Genomic DNA, 18,149 nt, shown 5'->3' with positions numbered 1-18,149 from the left:
ACTCTGGCAGTCTAGACTTTTGAATGGAATTTATAGCACCATGTGACGAAGTGTTGTTAATTACCAATGCAAATAGACTGGAATTCAGATTAAGTGGCAAAGACAGGAAATTAATAAAATATAACCTATTGATTTGGGTTCCTTGTTTCCAAATTATGTCGACAAATTGGAGAAATTAGTCCGATTATGTTCAGATACCCCGAAAAGGCTGTTAATTTATTAACAGTAGGAATAGTGAATACCATGCTATCAACAGTTAAATAATTAGACACTTCCCTTTTAAAGGTTAATTTTCTCGTGCAGCGGCACAGAAATGTAAATGTTCCTTCAGCTATCTCCTTGAACTTTTAGCATAGAGAATAAGAAATACGTTAATTTTGGGATTACATTTCATTAATGATACTGGGAGGAAAAGATGTTACATAAAACAATCGAATATAAGAATTTGTATAAAGTCCCTACGATTTATCAAATTGCATTCAACACTACAACTGCAAAACGGCAGACTGACGCGACTACCTTCAGCTTCAGGGGTAAGAAATTGCAAGCAACACAAGTTCTCAATGTGAGACAATTCTGTGTTCCTCATAGGTAAAACTGTGATTGACATCATCGTACAAGAATATTTTGGACTAATTTACATAAAGAACCTACGCTAGTTAAGAATTGCAGCTTGTGAAGCCACCAAACAAATAAAACAAACCTACCTCAAATTTGAGCCGGAAAGCGGACCCAGTTGTATGAACCATACCGCCCTCTCATTTTGAGGCATGAAAGTGAAACACGAAAAGTGCATTCCTGACTGACTATTAAGTGCGGAAAACGAAAAGGGCTTATTATTAATTTATGCCTTTTATGGTATCACCCACAATGGCCACTTACCATTTTGGCGCTCATAAATCACGAGGAAAATTACTGATTTGTCCCTCCTCCAGTTTCTCCTTGCCATTTATCTTGTATGTTATCCTTATGCGCATTACAAGAGATTTCTGAAAATCAAATGTTACTAGACATTAATTCTTCTCTAAGAACCACTTAAATTCATAAATCAAAGTAGGAACATGGTTATGCACAAAAACAACTGACAAATAAAATCTACCTTTCCATTTTGGCTATTGGTAACTCGAAAATTTTGAGTGATTGAACCATTTCCGTTGGCAGGGAGAGTACTGCCGCTAGCTGGATCTAATTGCAGCTGCAGAAACTGAAAATCAAAATACCAATATTATTAGAAGAAAACAGGTATAACCACTCATCAGCTTCAAAATGTCAATATCTAATTCAAACTCAAGTGTGGAGACAACATAACGAAATAGACTAGTATAAATATATTTGTTCATTGAATTGAGGACACCTATATTGCTAGAACTATTCACCTGAGAGAAATAAATCCCCCAATTGTGATTTCTTTATCATGATAAGTTTTTTTATAGTTATAGGTCAAACAAAGGAAGGAGAAGATATTTTCCACGTTAACAAGAAAGCATGGAGAGCGCTAGTCTCAGAGCAACAGTAAGGTTTCTGCTGAGTGACCAAAAGGTCCCATATTCAAATTCTGGAAATAGCCTCACCCCTAACTTTGCAAAGGTAAAAATTCTGAAGATTTACCCTCCGAAAACCTCTATGGGTGGGGATTCTTGCACTAGGTTGCGCTTTTGATAAGAAAGCAGGAAACCTCAAGTAAATCAAATAATAAAACACGACATAGTGAAAAATGTAGACAAATTATATCCAAACTCTAAAAAACACTTTAATGATGATGATTTTCGCAGGCGATGTAGAAAGCTAAACAGCACACTGACTGCCATACCTTTGGAACTGCTGCCTGAAAAATAAAATCTGTGTATTCATCAGAGGACAAATTTATGAAGGTAGCTTGGATATTCGTTGTTTGTGAGTTTCCTGGCTGTTTTGAGAAATTGAATGTCAACTGCAAGGAGCTGCTCTCGAATGCAGTTATAGATGGATAAACTGTCCCATTGTTTTCTGTTCAATACAATATAGGGGAAATGAATTAGTATTTGCACTGAATTGTAAATTAAAATAATTTCCTAACTGTTAACTGAGTTTACCACTTTTCGGTGGGGTGGATGCAAAACCATCCAACAAATCCATCATTGGAGCAGCTCCAGTGATTGAAGTTGTTCTTGAAGATAGTGAGAGTGATGAGAGATCATCTAATGGTGAAACGGATGCTTTTTCACTTTTACTGGCAGATAAAATGTCTATGGCAGAAGAATTGCTTTGTGCAGAAGGTGATTCAACAGGTCCAGACACTGATCCAACAGACAAGAGATCCAAAAGAGCATCTGTGCCACTTTTTGAAGTTTGGTTAGCACCTAAAAATGCAAGAAAATGTCAGACTGATATGAACATAAATGATTTTGCAAGTTTATTCATTAAAAGATAAAAAAGGAAAAAAAGGCACTGCAGAGGATTGTGCAATGCAACTATCTCTGATCTTTAATTCCAATGCTCACCTCATAAATTACATCTAACAGCAGTATAACCAAACCCAATAAGCAGAGTAATATTTGTAATATTTCCACAAATGATAGAAGAACCCTAAATCCTTTCTATAAAAACTCTGAAATCTTGTAATGGTCTAGCCATAAACCATGTTTCTGAAAAATAAATATGTATCTTTGTTATGGAGTGAACAAAGATGGAAAATCTTAGAGAACACTGACCCGATTGTGCTGCCGGTGACAGATCGACACCAAGAAGGTCCTGAAGAAAATCGCCACCAGAAGAGCTTGGTGCGGGAGCATCATTTGAATTTAGATCAAGCAGATCTACAAGAGAGTCTGCAGGTTTGGCTACCCCGTTTGGAAGACTCACAGAAGATCCTGCCGAAATGGAACCTGCATCAGGCAGAGACCCAGCCTGGCGACCAATGAAAGTTGCCTCATCCAAAACTGGCATCCTTTCTACAAGCATAGACCTACATGATGACATTTCCCATAATTTGATTTCTTTTACTAGAGTACTATAAATTCAAGCCCTTGATACAATGTCATTAAACAAAAAATACTTTAACCTCACCTAATATTTTGATGTCTGGCAATAATTGAATTGAATTCTATAGATCTTTGCTGCAACTCTAGCACGAAGTTCCCTTTGTACTTAACAATTATTTCCCTGATCCTCCTATACAAGGAACAAAAACAGAATAGAACTTACATGTCAAATATGCAAATACAAGAGTATATATGTAAAACAAATGAAGATACATGGATGAAAAACAGTCATATGACTTATCAAGAATATCAGATCACATGCATAGGGGAGGGAGTAAACATGCAGAAAGTGTTTAAACTATTGAGCTTGCTCTTATACTAGAATCATTATATTCCTCTGAAGCAGGGACAGGAAAGAAAAAAAATCCATTTTAAAACAAAATGTAACAGATATTTACAAACGGGAAAAAACAAATCATACTCTGAACAAGAAGGGAAACGTGAAGAGAGCTTTAATAGGGCAACCAAAGCCATTGCTTTTGTGGTAAAATCCAATGCATGGCATTGTATAGTAATCTCTATAAGATCCACAGCATCTGACTCAGTCACCTGCATGCATGAAATACATGAAGAATAAAACACTATATTTAGAAACTAAGAGCAAATAAAGGATCATGGTGTGAAGTATTCGTTTTGTAGTATATCTATTTGAGAAAATGTCCTCATCATTTTCTCAGAACTTTACTTATTTAGAAACTTCCGAAGGAGGAAAATATTACTTACTGTTATTCGATCTTCAAGGTCAAGCATTCCAACATTATTTATTAACAAGTCACCATACTCTCCAATGCACCATATTGCAACACGAGTGAAGGCTTCCTGATAAAAAATAGAAGTCAATGTTATAACATTATGGCTGCGACGAAAAATCAACAATAAGCATATATTTTGTCTGAGAAGAATAGAGCACCTGTTCATTTGACTTTTGAAATGCCTTGTATAATGCTCTTACTGCATATCCATGAAGCTCTGAAGCATTGCTTATAACAACAATTAGGGCACGCCACACTTCATCCTTTACAAAACTTCCAGCCTACTAACAAATCATAAAGTCAATATTTGGACTTGCTTTATAGTAGAAAAGGGACTCACAAAACAACCAAATTTGATTATCAACAATTTGTGACTGATATAAAGAAATAGTGGAGTGGGTCCTAGTGCAAATATAAAGTGACAAATAGACTAATTAAAACATACACAGTAGTTTACTTCAACCCAAACAAGTAATCATAAGTTTGGTTTTGGTCCTCCTTTCTTCCCACTCCAAAAATGTTTAAAATGTTTGGTTTCGTCGCTTCCAGCTATTTAGTTGTGATAAGTTAAATGGTAACATGTCTCATCTGCCATGTCAATATTTAACTTGTTATGTCAACATTTAATGGAAGAGACAAGCCAATATAGGACCCAAAATAAAGTAGAGATCAACATAAAATCAAGGTTTACTGAAATAAAAAACTTATTTAAATCAAATAAAAAGTTGTCAGCGTGTGTGGGATAATTTTAACAGGGTGTCATAGGAGTCATTTTTCCTGGGATGTAGAATGCCAAATGTAGAGATGAGAAACAAGTGACTACCACACACCACACACATTACTGATATGATCAAACACTGAAAAATGAGCACAGATTTCATTATCTCAGAATTTTTTTTTCATTACAAAGATCTTGTTTCTTAGAAGTATACCTCCAACAAAACCTTGATCATCTGATCAATATACCAGATTTTCTCCGGTGAAAACCTGAGGCACAAATAGGTAAATACTAATTAATTAACAAAACACATTTAGATATAATGGCAAAGTTTTGAAAGGAAAAACCTCCAGTTGCCAGTTCTAAACTAATAAAGGGGAGTGGAGATGATGGCAATATGAAATGAACTAAATGGAATCTGTTTAATCAAACAAATGCATTGGTAAACAAAGGCCAGAAAAATCTACCAAGACATTATTAATTAACGTGAGAGACAAAGAAAACAAATTGCACCATGAATTCAAATATGAAAATGCAAGCCTAGCTTCTTATTTCAACCCTAATACACATGAAAGTGAATGCAAATGTTAAAAGTAAACTATGTACGCAAAAAATGGAATGCCATTGATAATCTGTATGACTCACTTTGAAACTATTGAGCAAATTTTAGCAGTAAGGTCCCCCTTGAAATCCTGATCGCAGGTTTCCAGATAAGATACTAGCTCTGTCGTTAGGGGCTTCACATTACTTTCATTCACCAGAACATAAACAAGTTCAAGGGCTCTTTTCCGAATTGAAGCATCAGCATCCTGGACCAAAAAGTTAAGTCAACAACCTCTCAAAGTCATAAAACAAGGCTTAGACTTGTAACTGAATAAGAAAAAAGGTTGAGGGCAACATAATACCTTCACACATTCCAGAATTGTTGCACGATACCTAAGCACTGCCTGAGGATCAGCAGTTACAGCTTTCATCAGCATGTTTAATGCCACATATCTGAAGTGATAAGTTAGAAGAGTTCAATTGACTAAAACAGTGAGTATCATGGCAATCACAATACAGAAATTACAAACACATACAATAAAAAAGAAAGAGGGGAAAGAGAGGGGGGAGGGGGCTTAAAACATCTGGAAAATATTTCTAGGAAAATTCTTCCAACCTAACAATTCACCAGGAAGTGGTGTACTGTTTTCCTAAAATTTTTCTAAGCTAACATGCATCCAACCTATTATCATATCTTGGATTGTCTATGATAAGCATGCCATACAGGCTTAAAGAGAGATGATCCAGAAGAAAAGCTCCAGGAACACAGAGTAAAACAGTGTTTCCAAATAATTCAATGTTGTCTTGGCTCCAAATTATAAGTCCTTTTTACTGTAATAGCAAGACCACTGGAAGTGTATATCCGTATATATAGCAACCTATGCATCTCCTATTTAAAAATTTGCCTTACATGTTTTTCCCTCAAGAAAAAAGGGACCAATGCACCTGCAACAAGTAAGCTTAGAAAAAGTTTGGTATTCATTGCTCTCTTCATTCTGATTCCTTCTTTCTTAGTGATTTGGCAGTTATAGATAACCTTTCTTAGTAAAAAAATTTGTTGCTTCAATTTACTCGGCGAACTCTCAAAAGTACTTTTGTGGTTATAACCTTTATACAACATTTCCTATAGGTATCAAGAAAAAGCAATGTCCAGAAAAAATACCTGATATTGTTGTCACGGTTTGACAAGAATTTTCCTAGGATACCGATGGCAAGCACACGCAAGCCACCATTACCTTCAATGCTCATTATTGTTTGAACGCACTCATATAAAATGGCATTCGCAGCAACTTTATTTGACTCGGTCTTCGTACCCACCTAAAAGAAATAACAAGTTAAGGAACACATCAAGCATAAGTTTCAAGAAAAGATGGTCACTGAAAATGTGACACCATAAAACTGTGTCAATATATGGGGCGAGGGTCAGCTACATTAATGGGATAACACCGTCGCCTATTGAAAATCATGTCGATTTGTCATATCATTGAAATTTGGGGAATAATTTTGAACCATTAGTGTAAGACAATTTTCTCAGAGGATTAAACTTTTCAGTATCTTGGTTCTACTAGTACCATCCAAAATGATGGAGAGATAGAGAGAGATCTAAACCATAGGATTCAAGCTATGTGGCTAAAATAGAGGAGTGTTTTGAGCTTTATCTACAAAAACAAAATTAGCCTAAAGCTTAAAGGTATATTTTACTGCATATCTATGGGATTGAATGTCAGGCAGTGAAAAGATATCAGGAACGTAAGCTTAATGTTGCAGACATGAGGCTGTTTAGATGGATGACTAGTCACACCAGACTAAATAGGATTTGGAACATTACATTGGAGAGAATTTGGGTAGCATCAAATATTGAGAAGATTACTAGAATTTTGTCCTCGGTGGTATGGATATGTTCTAAATAGGCTTTGAGAGTCTTGAGAGAGTGGATTGAATGGAAGGTAGGCATAAAGCTAGAAGTAGACCTAAGAAAAACATCATGTTATTTGATACATGTAGCCAACCCCACCTATCACACAGTGCTTAAGTTACTGTTGTTTTCAGTGTGAAGTAGTTTAACATTGTCATCTAACATTCACTTGTATTTTGAAGGTTTTAAAAGTTGCGGGTAATCGAATCAAACATAGTTGTTGATGTATGCAGCAATACATGATTGAATATCTCAGTAAAGCTTTTTTAGACTAACAATACATACAAAATAAATTAGGAACTGAATCTTTCTTAGTGGTTTCAGTTATATGTCTCCTTGGCCTCCCTCTAACTCCAGCTATTCAACTACCCTCTAACTAATCTAATCTCCATACTATGGCTTATACAGGTCTTCTCCAATCTCCAAAGACAACCCATCCAAGGCTTATCATTTGCACGATAAGTGCTACCCTAATTATCTTACAATATAATATTACTTATCCTATTTTGTCCAATCTTACCCAATGTGTCCACGCACCTAAAACAATTCACATGCCTATAACACTGAGCTTTAAATACGTAGCTAAAGTTCGTAACCCTATTTACCTATGCTTTGGACTTGAGAAACAATAATCAGAAGTATAGATCTTACTAGTATCACCCATACACACCTGCACCCAAAATCATTTTGCTTTGACATCTAAATCACAATAGTCCAGGTTGGAGCTGAATACTTGTGTTTTTAAGGTGCTCAGTTTCCCCTAAGAACACATTTGGTACATTTTACATTGCAAAACCTAATAGTATATTAGTATAAAATATGATAGTATAAAATTTATACTTTGATTATTGACGTGTGAATGTGTGATGACAGCAGTAGTGAAGTAGTTTTGCAGGAGTTCCTACTTTCAGATATGTATAAATAAAGACACTAAGCAGCCCTGTTGCAATTCTTGAATTTTGTCTTTTACCTTCCTGCCCTAAGTTGTACTGTCCCTTTATACTCTTGACAAAATTTCTTTTTCAATTAACAAAAAGTTTCCTTCAAATTAAATATCTCAATCCTTAATTCCTTATTAAGATACCATCAGCAGTTTGTGTTGGCATGCAAGGTAAAATGATATTCATTGGGAAAAAATGTCCACAATACCAAACACTGACAATTGACAATGCACAACAGACCTGGGCAAGTATGTCATTCATAGAGTCACTAGCATCGGCATCACCTTCACCCAGCAATCGCAACAACTTGAGCAATCTGATATGAAGAAACGGGTCTGTGATGCCAGAAACATCATACTCTGGTGAATAAGAACTGTTCGCTAGATCCTTAAGAGTTCTCACCAAACCCTCTGTGCATTTCTACAATAATTGTTCAGACAGTTTTTTGTTACAACAGCTGACCAAAGGCATAGCTCAAGTGGCAGACGAGTTAGCAATCAAACACCCTAAAGCAAAATATACCATCATAAAGTGCATACACAACAAGATTAACATGTGGTGCCATGCATGGCAAATTGCAAGTGAGTAATTTTGGAACTCAAGTCAGCAAACATCATAATAATAGCTCATATACAAACCAAAAAGATGAAAGCATTTCAGCCAGAAAATAAAAAAATTCCCAGGTTCAAGAAAAAAAGAGGAGAAAAATGGTTAAAGTGTTCCTGGACGTTTTACGCAGTAAAGAAAGACTGAAAGCACCTTTCGAATATGTTCAAGAGCTTCTCTGCTAACTTTACACAAATCTGCACAAAGCTGAACTGCAGTGATCAAAACTCCATGATGCTTCTCCTTAAGCAAGGCAGTAGCAGGCTTGACAAAGTTTTCCGCCAAGTCTGGAACTTTCTTTATGATTCGTATAGAGCACAATGCTGCCTAGATAAAGGTCAGTATAGTCAATTTATCAGAACAAACAATGATAACTCAAGCAGTTGTTTCATGAGCAATTCACCATCAAATCACAAGGTCACAATTATTTGGGAACTATCAAAAACTAATATTTCATTACAACAGCTGAGAGATAGGTATTTCTTATTTGTTTCTCTTAAACAACTTCTCTTATGGTTTTTTTCTGGTCTTCATCAACCCCTTTTAATCGAAATATCTTTCATTTTATCCACTTTTCTCACTAGCGCCTCAGTTTGCCTTCTTCCCGCATAACCAAGTATGTGTCTGCTTTGGAATGGAAATGGAGAAACACAAATGCTCTCATGCACTTACAGCAAGAAAATCCTTATGATAAAAGTGCATTCACATTCCTTAAAATCTAAAACAGACACACTGCAAAGCAACTTAATTGAATTTTTGTCATTCTATCAGTAGGTTCTGCTCCAAAAATTACTTTTGCAATGTCAAAAATATTATTAAAGTGTATAAAGGGATCTATTTATGATGTTTATTAATTTGGAAAAAGCATACGATAGGGTACCAAGGGAGGTCTTATGGAAGGTTTTGGAAAGGAAGAGAGTCAGGATCACATATATTCGTGCAATTAAAGACATGTATGATGGGGACTACAACTAGTGCGAAGACTCAAGGTGTTGTGATAGAAGAATTTCTTATTAGTATAAGATTACACCAGGGATCATTCTTAAGTTCATACATTTTCACATTAATCTTGGAAATACTTACAGAGCATATCCGAGAGTCTGTGCCATAGTGCATGCTTTTTGCCGATGATATTGTCCTTATGGGAGAGTCAAAAGAAGACCTAAATAAGAAGTTTGATTTATGGAGAAAAGCTCTAAAAGTGTATAGTCTGCGCATAAGCCGTAGTAAGATGGAATATATGGAATGTAAGTTTGGCCGCCAAAGGAAAAACCCTAATACAGAGGTGAAGATTGGAGAGAATATCCTACGAAAAGTTAAAAGTTTTAAGTATCTTGGGTGCATCATACAGAATAATGGAGAAATTGAACAGATGTAAATCATATGATCCAATCAGGTTGGTCAAAATAGCAGACTGTGTCTGGTTTTATACGTGACAAAAAAATGCCTTTAAAACTTAAGGGTAAATTTTATCGCACTGCTATCAGACTGGCTATGCTTTATGGTACAGAGTGTTGGGCGGCAAAAGGGGAGCACAAACATAAGTTAAGTGTGGCAGAGATGAAGATGTTGAGATGGATGAGTAGTCATACGCGATTAGATAGAATAAAGAGCGAAGATATAAGAGAGAGAGTTGGAGTACCACCTATTGTGAAAAAGATGGTAGAATCGCATCTCATGTGATTTGGACATGTGAAAAAAAGACCAACAGAGTACCCAGTCGCGAGGGTGGATGAGATGAAAGATGGACAATGGGTGAAAGACAAAGGAAGACCTAAGAAGATCATCCATGAGGTGGTCAAACGAAATCTACATGTAAACGGTATCTCTATAGACATGATACATGATAAAGCTTAATAGCGTCGTTTGATCCATGTAGCCGACCCCAACTAGTAGGACAAGGCTTTGTTGTTGTTGTTGTTTGTTTGTTGTAAGACACTTATATGATTATATCAATGCCAGTGTATGTCTTCACATTATTTTCCTACTGGAAATGAATAGATGCAAGTGTTTTCTTGTAACATTTCAAGTTTAATGCATTTAGCAAATGGAGGAGTGTAACTTTTTCTGTTGTGCAAGAACCAGACGAATTTCTTACATAACCCTTTTCCAACAGAAGCCTAGCCAATTCGCTATTATTACTGCCAGATTCATGTAACAAAAATCTTTAGAATGACGAAGTAAGCACCATTACAAGAAATTGAGAAACAGGAAGAAGTAACAAGTCATAATCTTGCAGAATAATAGTAAAGAAGCTCCAAAACTAATAACTTTAAATTAGGAGTAAGTTACTGTAACTACATAGAAAAGTCACTGTAAATCCCCAAAAAGGAAAAGGGGGGGGGGGGGGAGGGGGGGAAGAAACATCCCATGGCCTATTTTCCTCTCATAAGCATGCATAAAGAAACAACAGAATTCTAAATATCACAATATATCTATTGAGTTTAATGTTCCTCAAGTGATAAGATTCTGATAAAAGCGTATGAAATATAATGGAAAAGTCACCTTCTTCCGAATATTTGGATCTCGAAATTGCAGCAGTCTCTCAACCTCAGGTGCAAGATCACGAGCCATTTCTGCTGAGCATATGTTTCCTAAAGCACAAAGAGCAAGTCCTACTATATACTGATTCATGTGATTAAGATCTCTGTAATTCAGTTAAGGTTGCTGATTGCTATAACCAGTGATTGATTTTGTTACCTACCATATTTGTGAACTCAAATGTAAAAACTGAGAACAAATGAAACATGGTCTTGAAAATGGATACTGTTTCAAAGAATTGGTGACCAACATTAGCACTTCTTGTCTTTCATCAAGGAGCAGCATAAGGCCAAGGTAACCTATTCTCTTCTCTGGAAATCCGGGAGATGCTATACACTTCAGGCACTCCATTTGACCAAAATGCGTAGGGTAGCCAAGCATGTGGATGAACATAAGCTTAGCCAGATTGCGATGCCTATAGTCTGGATCGTTTTCATTGATTGAAGTACGAATGGCAGCACATTCTTTTCTAATGGCAGCACGCTCTTCTGCTGCAGTTTTGTAAGCACGTATGGCCCGAATCATGTCCCTGAAATCAAAGTTATGAACAATTTAGTTTAAGGATACTGATAATAACTAAACTAAAATGTTAAAAGTTAAAACTATATATTAAACATTTATCATTGCTAGAAAAATTGGCAATATTTTAACTGCACTGATTTTGCACATAAGAAGTACTTAAAATACACATACACAGACCAACAATCAGAATACCACGAGCGCGAGCTAGTCAAACACTAAAGCACAAAAAACTGAGAAAGGACAGCCTATAGATCATCACTTTTCAACAAAGATAGCATATAGGATGAAGGTCTCATCTTCTTCCCCCTCCCAAAACAAAAGAAAAAATGACCAAATTCTTGGGACAACTGAAACAGGCCTCATATTCAAATTATTCTTAACCACTTGTATTCTATTATATAAAATTCAGCATGAGAATATTACAGTGTGTCCTTGACAACCAGTTTGAATCCATGTGGTTGGTACAGTACTTAATAAGAAAAGAATGGCATCTAGTAAGTGATGTTCTAATATAATCCTGAAACCTCATGCTCAGTTTCTCACACTGTCCAATCTCTCAACATCTTGAAACTAGATGTGTGTAAGTAGCTAAAGGAAAACATTTAAACTTTATCCTCAAGATACTGAGAAGAGGCACTGTCACTTGTCAGCACATTTTTCCATGATGTGATAAAACCTAAGAAGGTAAAAGTTATAGGTTAAAAGGCACAATGACAGTATGTTAATAAGGCTAACAAGCAACAAATACACTCAACTACGCGCATAAACCAGATTAGTACCAAAACTTAAAAATTAAACTACAGTGCGCAAGAAAACAAAGAACCTCACCATAATAACTAACACACCATTCCTACAGCAACTTTAGAAATAATTCTGAAGGATCTAGCAATTAGCAATGTCTGAATGGAAGAAACAAAACACAAAACAAGAATTGTGCCAGAGTAATCACTAGTCAGCTAGCTTAATCCTTTACTAGCTGGCATTGGCGCTAAAATCCTCAAACAAAATAGTAATAATAATAATTACGAAACTTTGAGGTTCTTGTGATCTAAGTAAGCAATGGCTCACCTGAGACGCGTGCCTGAAGAGAACGGATTTAAGATCGGATCCATGGCGAAAAAGCTCAATTGGATCTAACTGAATGAAATGCAAGATAACCGGGTCGATGACCCGAATTCGGAAGCGGAGATCCAAATCGGTCGCCGGCGACAGAGAAAGAGGAACGAAGAAGATTTGGATCTGAGTCGCGTCTTGCTTTGGCGCTGGCGCGTGAAAGAAAGAGTCTCTAATTTCTTTTCTTTTTTAATTTTTATTATTGCGTTTGTTTTCTTTGATTTAATTTAATTTCGTTGTTCTTGTGTTCTGATTTCTGAAACTATGCTACTAATTGAAACTCGCGAGTTGAAACGCACAAACTTCGCAAAATGAATGTTTGTTTTGGCTCTGGGTCTTTCCTTTTTTCTTTTTTTTTTTAAATAATTACCCAAATCAATTTCAAAAATTTTAAAAATGACATTTTAGTTTTTAAGAAAAAATAATATATAAATTAATTCCCAAAATTTTATTCCGACAGACAAATCAGTTTTCAGTTTATTTTTCGACAAAGTAATTACCTTCAAAAATTTTAAAAACGAACATTTTAATTCCTAAAATAAATTAATAGACAGATCAATTCCCAACTATTCTAACAATTCTTTGTCCAAAAAAATAAAATAAAATAATAATAATAAAAATAATAATAATAATCATTATTATTATTGTTGTTGTTATTGTTATTAATTGCATAATAATATTGTATCATAATTTTTTATATTTTTTAAACAAAAATAATAATAAATTTATTTATTAGATTTTTATATATGTATTTATAATATTTATATATAGTCACTAAATAATAATAATAATAATAATAATAATAATAATAATAATAATAATCAATAAAATTATTAAAAATTATTCTACAAAAAATTTAAAGTTAAAATTGTTTAATATTTTTGTATTTAATATAATCAAAAGATGTCTTGTTTTAAAAATTATGTTTATATTAAAAAAATATTTTAATTTAAATTTTAAAATATTATTATTCACACGAAAAATAGTATATTATTATTATTATTATTATTATTAATTGCATAATATTATTATTAATGTTTTTTATATTTTTTGAACAGAAATAATAATAAAATTATTTATTGAATTTTTATGTATGTATTTATAATATATATATATATATATATTTGATAATAATAATAATAATAATAATAATAATAATAATATTTTAAAATTTAAATAAAAATATTTTGTTTAATATAAACATGATTTTTAAAATAAGACATCTTTTTATTATATTAAAAAATATCAAATGGTTAAAATTTTAACTTTTTTTAAAATAATCTCTAATAATTTTGTTTATTATTATTATTATTATTATTATTATTATTATTATTATTATTATTATTATTATTATTATTATTTAGTAACTATATGTATGTATATATTATAAATACAAATATATATAGACGGAAGATTATTATGTTTAATAAAAAAATATTGGGGATTGATTTGTGTATTAATTTTTTTTAGGATTAAAATGTCTATTTTTAAAATTTTTGAAGATTAATCTGGTAATTACTCTGCTGAAAAATGAGTTGGGGACTGATTTGTCTGACAGAATAAAATCTTAAAGATTGATTTGTGTATTAATTTTCCTTGATTGATTTGTGTATTAATTTTTCTTTTAAACTTAAATATCCGCTTTTAAAATCTTTAGAGACTGATTTGGATAATTACTTTTTTTTTCAGATTTGTCCATATTACCCTTGTTTTCTGTGTATATTTTTACACAATATCTTTTTTTAATTAATTTTTTTTGTTACCAAACATTTTTATTTATGGAAATCAAAATTTTCACTTCACTTCAAACAACCTAATATATACAATGAGAAAACTTTAAAGGTGTTTGCTACGGTACGATGATAAATTCTTACGTACCGATACGTTTAAAACGTGGACAAATAACAATAAGCCATGTGAAATTTATTTTCCACGTCAGCATTTAATTTTTTCTTTTTTAAATATATAATATATCACCACTTTTACTAAAACACCCTTTTAATTAAATAAAAATAAAAAATAAATTTTATTTAATTTTAATGAAAAGACTTAAACATCCTTTCTTTATTTGATTAGACAAAAATACCCTTTTAAATTAATCAAATTTTAAAATTCAATTAATTCTAATTTTATAGTTTCAAATGATTGAAACAACAAAACAAAAATACATTAAAAAAACAAAAAATCAAAATTGTTCTTCATCTTTATTAAACATATTAAAAAAATAAAAAACTAAAATTGTTCTTCATGTGCATTCAGAAATCTTCTCGTTGAGGCCTCTGTCTGAAGGTTTCGTCTTCTTCATCTTCTTCTCTCCTCTTCCTATCTGCTGAGATGCCCTAGCCAATTACCCAACCCAGCAACCTTAGCTCCACACAAGCTAAACGCGAACCCATCCCTCCCATCACCCTCGAGCTCCTCCTTCCTCTCTCCGTCATCGATCTCATTACCTCACCTCCGTCCATCTCCCGACGCCGTCGCCGAAACGAGCTTCGAAGCCACCGTCGTTATCGTGCAGCTCTGTTCCACCATCGTGCAGCTACTGTTTCAGCTTTGAAAGCATCGTCGCGCAGCTCGGTTCCATCGTCGCCGGGGTCGCCTCCTTTTTTCGTCGAGCAGCTTTGTTCCATCGTCGCCGGCGCTATCTCTGTTCCTTTTTCCTTCACGTGGAACACACTCATAAGAGCCTATGCTAGAACCGCAGATCAAAAACACAAGTCCATGGAACTTTACAGAGCAATGTTAATGATGGAACGAGAACAACAAAGTGCAGCGGTTATTCCTGATAATTACACATACCGTTTTGTATTAAAGGCATGTGCTTACTTGTTCTCTCTTTCTGAAGGGAAACAGGTGAATGCTCATGTATTGAAACTTGGGTTTGAATCGGATACTCATATTTGTAACAGTTTGATTCATTTTTATGCAACTTGTGGGTTTCTAGACTTGGCACACAAGGTGTTCGAGAAAATGTCCGAGAGAAGTGAGGTTTCATGGAACATCATGATTGACTCTTATGCAAAGTGCTGGTGAGTATGACACTGCATTGAGAATGTTCTGTGAGATGCAGAGGATTCATGATCCTGACGGTTACACCATGCAAAGTGTGATTAGTTCCTGTACTGGATTGGGTGCTTTGTCTTGGGTTTGTGGACTCATGCTTATATCTTGAAAAGTAGTGACAAGAACATGATTGATGATGTTTTGGTTAACACTAGCTTATGTGATTCCTTTAAGTAAACAAATTATATGACTCCTAAACGATTCTTAGGTTAACATACTTGTGGATGCTTCAGTATGCCAGATTTGTTACTAGGTCTATGCAATTCTCAAAACATTTTTTTCTTAACCTTTTGGCCTGTTCTTGGTTTGATTGATGTCTTAAACTTCTAATGACATTGTTGCAGAATGATCCTAAAGTCCTTAATTATTAACCAAGCTCTGAATGCTATCTAAAATACACCAACCAAAATATCTATAAATTGTTTTAAATTGATATAACTGATGTGAGTATGTGACGAATAAGCATTGCAAGTAAGACAAGTGCAACTAATATGTTCTAAATTCATGAACTCTTGGCTTCACTTGGGCCATTGTCATATTTAATTGAACACATAAAGATTCTCTCTCTGGCTCTCTGATTTTGTCTCTTCTGTTTCTGTGGCAGGATATTATATGGCAAGCGATATAATCTCTTCCATTATCCAGTCTCAGATGAAGATGCTCATAACTATCACTCAATTATCCAGAACCCGATGGACACGGTAACCATGTTACAGCGTGTTGATAATGGCTGGCATATTACACGTTCTGCATTCCTGCAGGACATTGATCTTATTGTTTCCATTGCAAAGGTATGCATCCTGTGGCCTTTAACTTGGCTGGGTCCTATCCAATGTCCATTCTTGTGATGTGACATAGTTAAAAATGATTGAGAGTGCTTTATTATATGATATTTTGGTTAACAAAGTTAAATTTCTTGCCACTTTCTCATATAACTCAAGCTGTTTCATGAGTTGTAAAGGTTCTTTAAATGATTAAGGCTCAAATATTTATTTATCATCACATCACTTGTACTGGTTTAGGCTTATAAACAATGCTTGCCTGTTTCCTTGCATATTAAGAATCTCAAACTTATTTTTTAGCCAAAATATACATATATTAAGGCACTAATTTTTTGTACTAGAATCTCATTGACAACATCAAATATGAGTTTTCTTTGCATTTCTTCAAGATTATTTATCCTAAGAATCTTTCCAGCATTGTGCTTCATATTGAACTGCAGCTTGTTTGTCTTCAATAGTTCAAGTGCAAAGAACAACTTTGGGTTTATCAGGTGACCTGGTGAATGAACTGCCTGGATTAAGCTGGGGCTACTGAGCAGCCCTGATGCGAGCAATATTTCTGCTATGTATTTACGGTCAAAATCTTTTCTCTCTCTGCAATTGGTGAATTTCTCGCTATTATCGTCATTTTGCCAAAGAACTTTATCCAAATTCTGAGTTTGAAGGTCATCATCACTGGTTCCATTGCTGAAGTTGGCCTTTGTGTTATTGAATGAAAGAGGAAGGTCCAATGCATGCCCTATGTTATAAGGAGTGGCTAAAGCTTCATCTGTAGAAATATAAATATGAAAGAGTTAAAATGTAATCCAAACTCCTTTCCTATAGATGATTTTATGTGAATATCACAAAAACTTAAGTGTAGAATATACCTAAATCTTTTGAGATTTCTGTCTTCTTTTTGATTGGAGAAGGTGGGTCTTCACTGTAAAATTGCAGATCAAGAACAGAAACTGGACTTTGTTGTTCTGAAGTAACTGTTATCATGGCCATAGCACTTTCCTTGCTTAGCTCCTTTGTAGCAGTCTGATCAATGAAAGAATATTAAACCTAGTACTTTATGCTTATGGGCAACCATTGTATAATGGGAGGAAGAAATACTTACATTTTGATTCATGTGAGTCACCTGTTGAATGGAAATGTTGTTGTTGCTTTCAGAACGATCAGCTTGGGTGCCCTCTATGTCACGGTGAGAATCCATGCTTCTGTTGCTGTCAACATTGGAGGAAATAACATCAACTTGATGCTTAAAGTTCCTCTTTTGACACCGGATCTTGCTGAAGCCTTCATTTCTTTGCTGCAAGGTACAAACTTTTTGCTTTAGGGGTGGAACTTAGGGACAATGACTCTGATGATTGCTTGTGTTGTCTTCTTTTACTTTTGGAATCTGATGATTGGTTTGTAGGTGAATGCTTCTCAAAACCAAACTTATTTTGTACTCTTGGGCTTCTAGTCTCTAGTGTATGGCTGGAGTTATTGGTGTCCTCTCCATTGATGACCTGAGGAACTTTTGAGGCTTGCATTAATTTTGAAGTTTTCTTCGTGTTACTCTTATCTGCAGAATGGAAGCGTTGACTAAAAGGATTTGTTGAACTGGTTCCTTTTGCTGTTTGACTTTCAATATTGTCAAGCAATC

General features: G+C 34.4%; 2 protein-coding genes across 8 annotated transcripts; one reads left to right on the top strand and one right to left on the bottom strand.

The window, feature by feature from the left end:
* Positions 1-370: 370 nt before the first annotated feature.
* Positions 371-13,003, bottom strand: LOC112791820 (AP-1 complex subunit gamma-2). The gene is made up of 18 exons (XM_025834802.2): positions 12,627-13,003; positions 11,263-11,565; positions 11,001-11,142; positions 8,649-8,822; positions 8,130-8,309; positions 6,196-6,350; positions 5,396-5,486; positions 5,136-5,299; positions 4,705-4,759; positions 3,931-4,053; positions 3,744-3,839; positions 3,442-3,569; positions 3,046-3,150; positions 2,691-2,944; positions 2,073-2,339; positions 1,811-1,986; positions 1,100-1,204; positions 371-989 (listed from the first exon to the last, which is right to left on the bottom strand). Exons 1-18 carry the CDS (start codon positions 12,668-12,670, stop codon positions 894-896), a joined length of 2,658 nt encoding a protein of 885 aa, XP_025690587.1. The 5' UTR covers positions 12,671-13,003; the 3' UTR covers positions 371-893.
* Positions 13,004-14,778: 1,775 nt separating this feature from the next.
* LOC112783061 (pentatricopeptide repeat-containing protein At1g59720, chloroplastic/mitochondrial-like) lies at positions 14,779-17,831 on the top strand. 7 transcript variants are annotated; one of them, XR_011870038.1, is made up of 4 exons: positions 14,779-15,700; positions 16,339-16,525; positions 16,975-17,091; positions 17,182-17,831. XR_011870038.1 is itself a non-coding variant. In XM_072212729.1 (3 exons), the coding sequence occupies exons 1-3, from the start codon at positions 15,393-15,395 to the stop codon at positions 17,017-17,019; spliced, it is 540 nt and encodes a 179-aa protein (XP_072068830.1). In that variant the 5' UTR covers positions 14,779-15,392; the 3' UTR covers positions 17,020-17,831. The 7 variants fall into 7 exon arrangements, 3 of the variants coding, with proteins under 3 accessions (XP_072068830.1, XP_072068831.1, XP_072068828.1); XR_011870037.1 differs by having other exon boundaries at positions 16,975-17,317; positions 17,428-17,831; XR_011870039.1 differs by having other exon boundaries at positions 16,957-17,091.
* The last annotated feature ends 318 nt before the right edge of the window (positions 17,832-18,149 follow it).

Source organism: Arachis hypogaea, chromosome 13, assembly GCF_003086295.3.
Source record: "Arachis hypogaea cultivar Tifrunner chromosome 13, arahy.Tifrunner.gnm2.J5K5, whole genome shotgun sequence".
Classification (NCBI taxonomy): Eukaryota; Viridiplantae; Streptophyta; class Magnoliopsida; order Fabales; family Fabaceae; genus Arachis; species Arachis hypogaea.
Note: the sequence above shows the minus strand (reverse complement) of the source record. Positions and strands in the feature narration are given on the sequence as shown.

What these genes read in the sequence shown, in the direction of transcription:
- LOC112783061 (XM_072212727.1), top strand. Translation starts at nt 15,393, where the DNA reads ATGGAACTTTACAGAGCAATGTTAATGATGGAACGAGAACAACAAAGT. An exon ending in GACTCTTATGCAAAGTGCTG is followed by an intron (nt 15,701 to 16,338) that starts GTGAGTATGACA and finishes TTTCTGTGGCAG; the next exon opens with GATATTATATGGCAAGCGAT.
- LOC112791820 (XM_025834802.2), bottom strand. Translation starts at nt 12,670, where the DNA reads ATGGATCCGATCTTAAATCCGTTCTCTTCAGGCACGCGTCTCAG. An exon ending in CAATTCTGGAATGTGTGAAG is followed by an intron (nt 5,300 to 5,395) that starts GTATTATGTTGC and finishes TTTTTGGTCCAG; the next exon opens with GATGCTGATGCTTCAATTCG. An exon ending in TGATCAAGGTTTTGTTGGAG is followed by an intron (nt 4,054 to 4,704) that starts GTATACTTCTAA and finishes ATTTGTTAGTAG; the next exon opens with GCTGGAAGTTTTGTAAAGGA.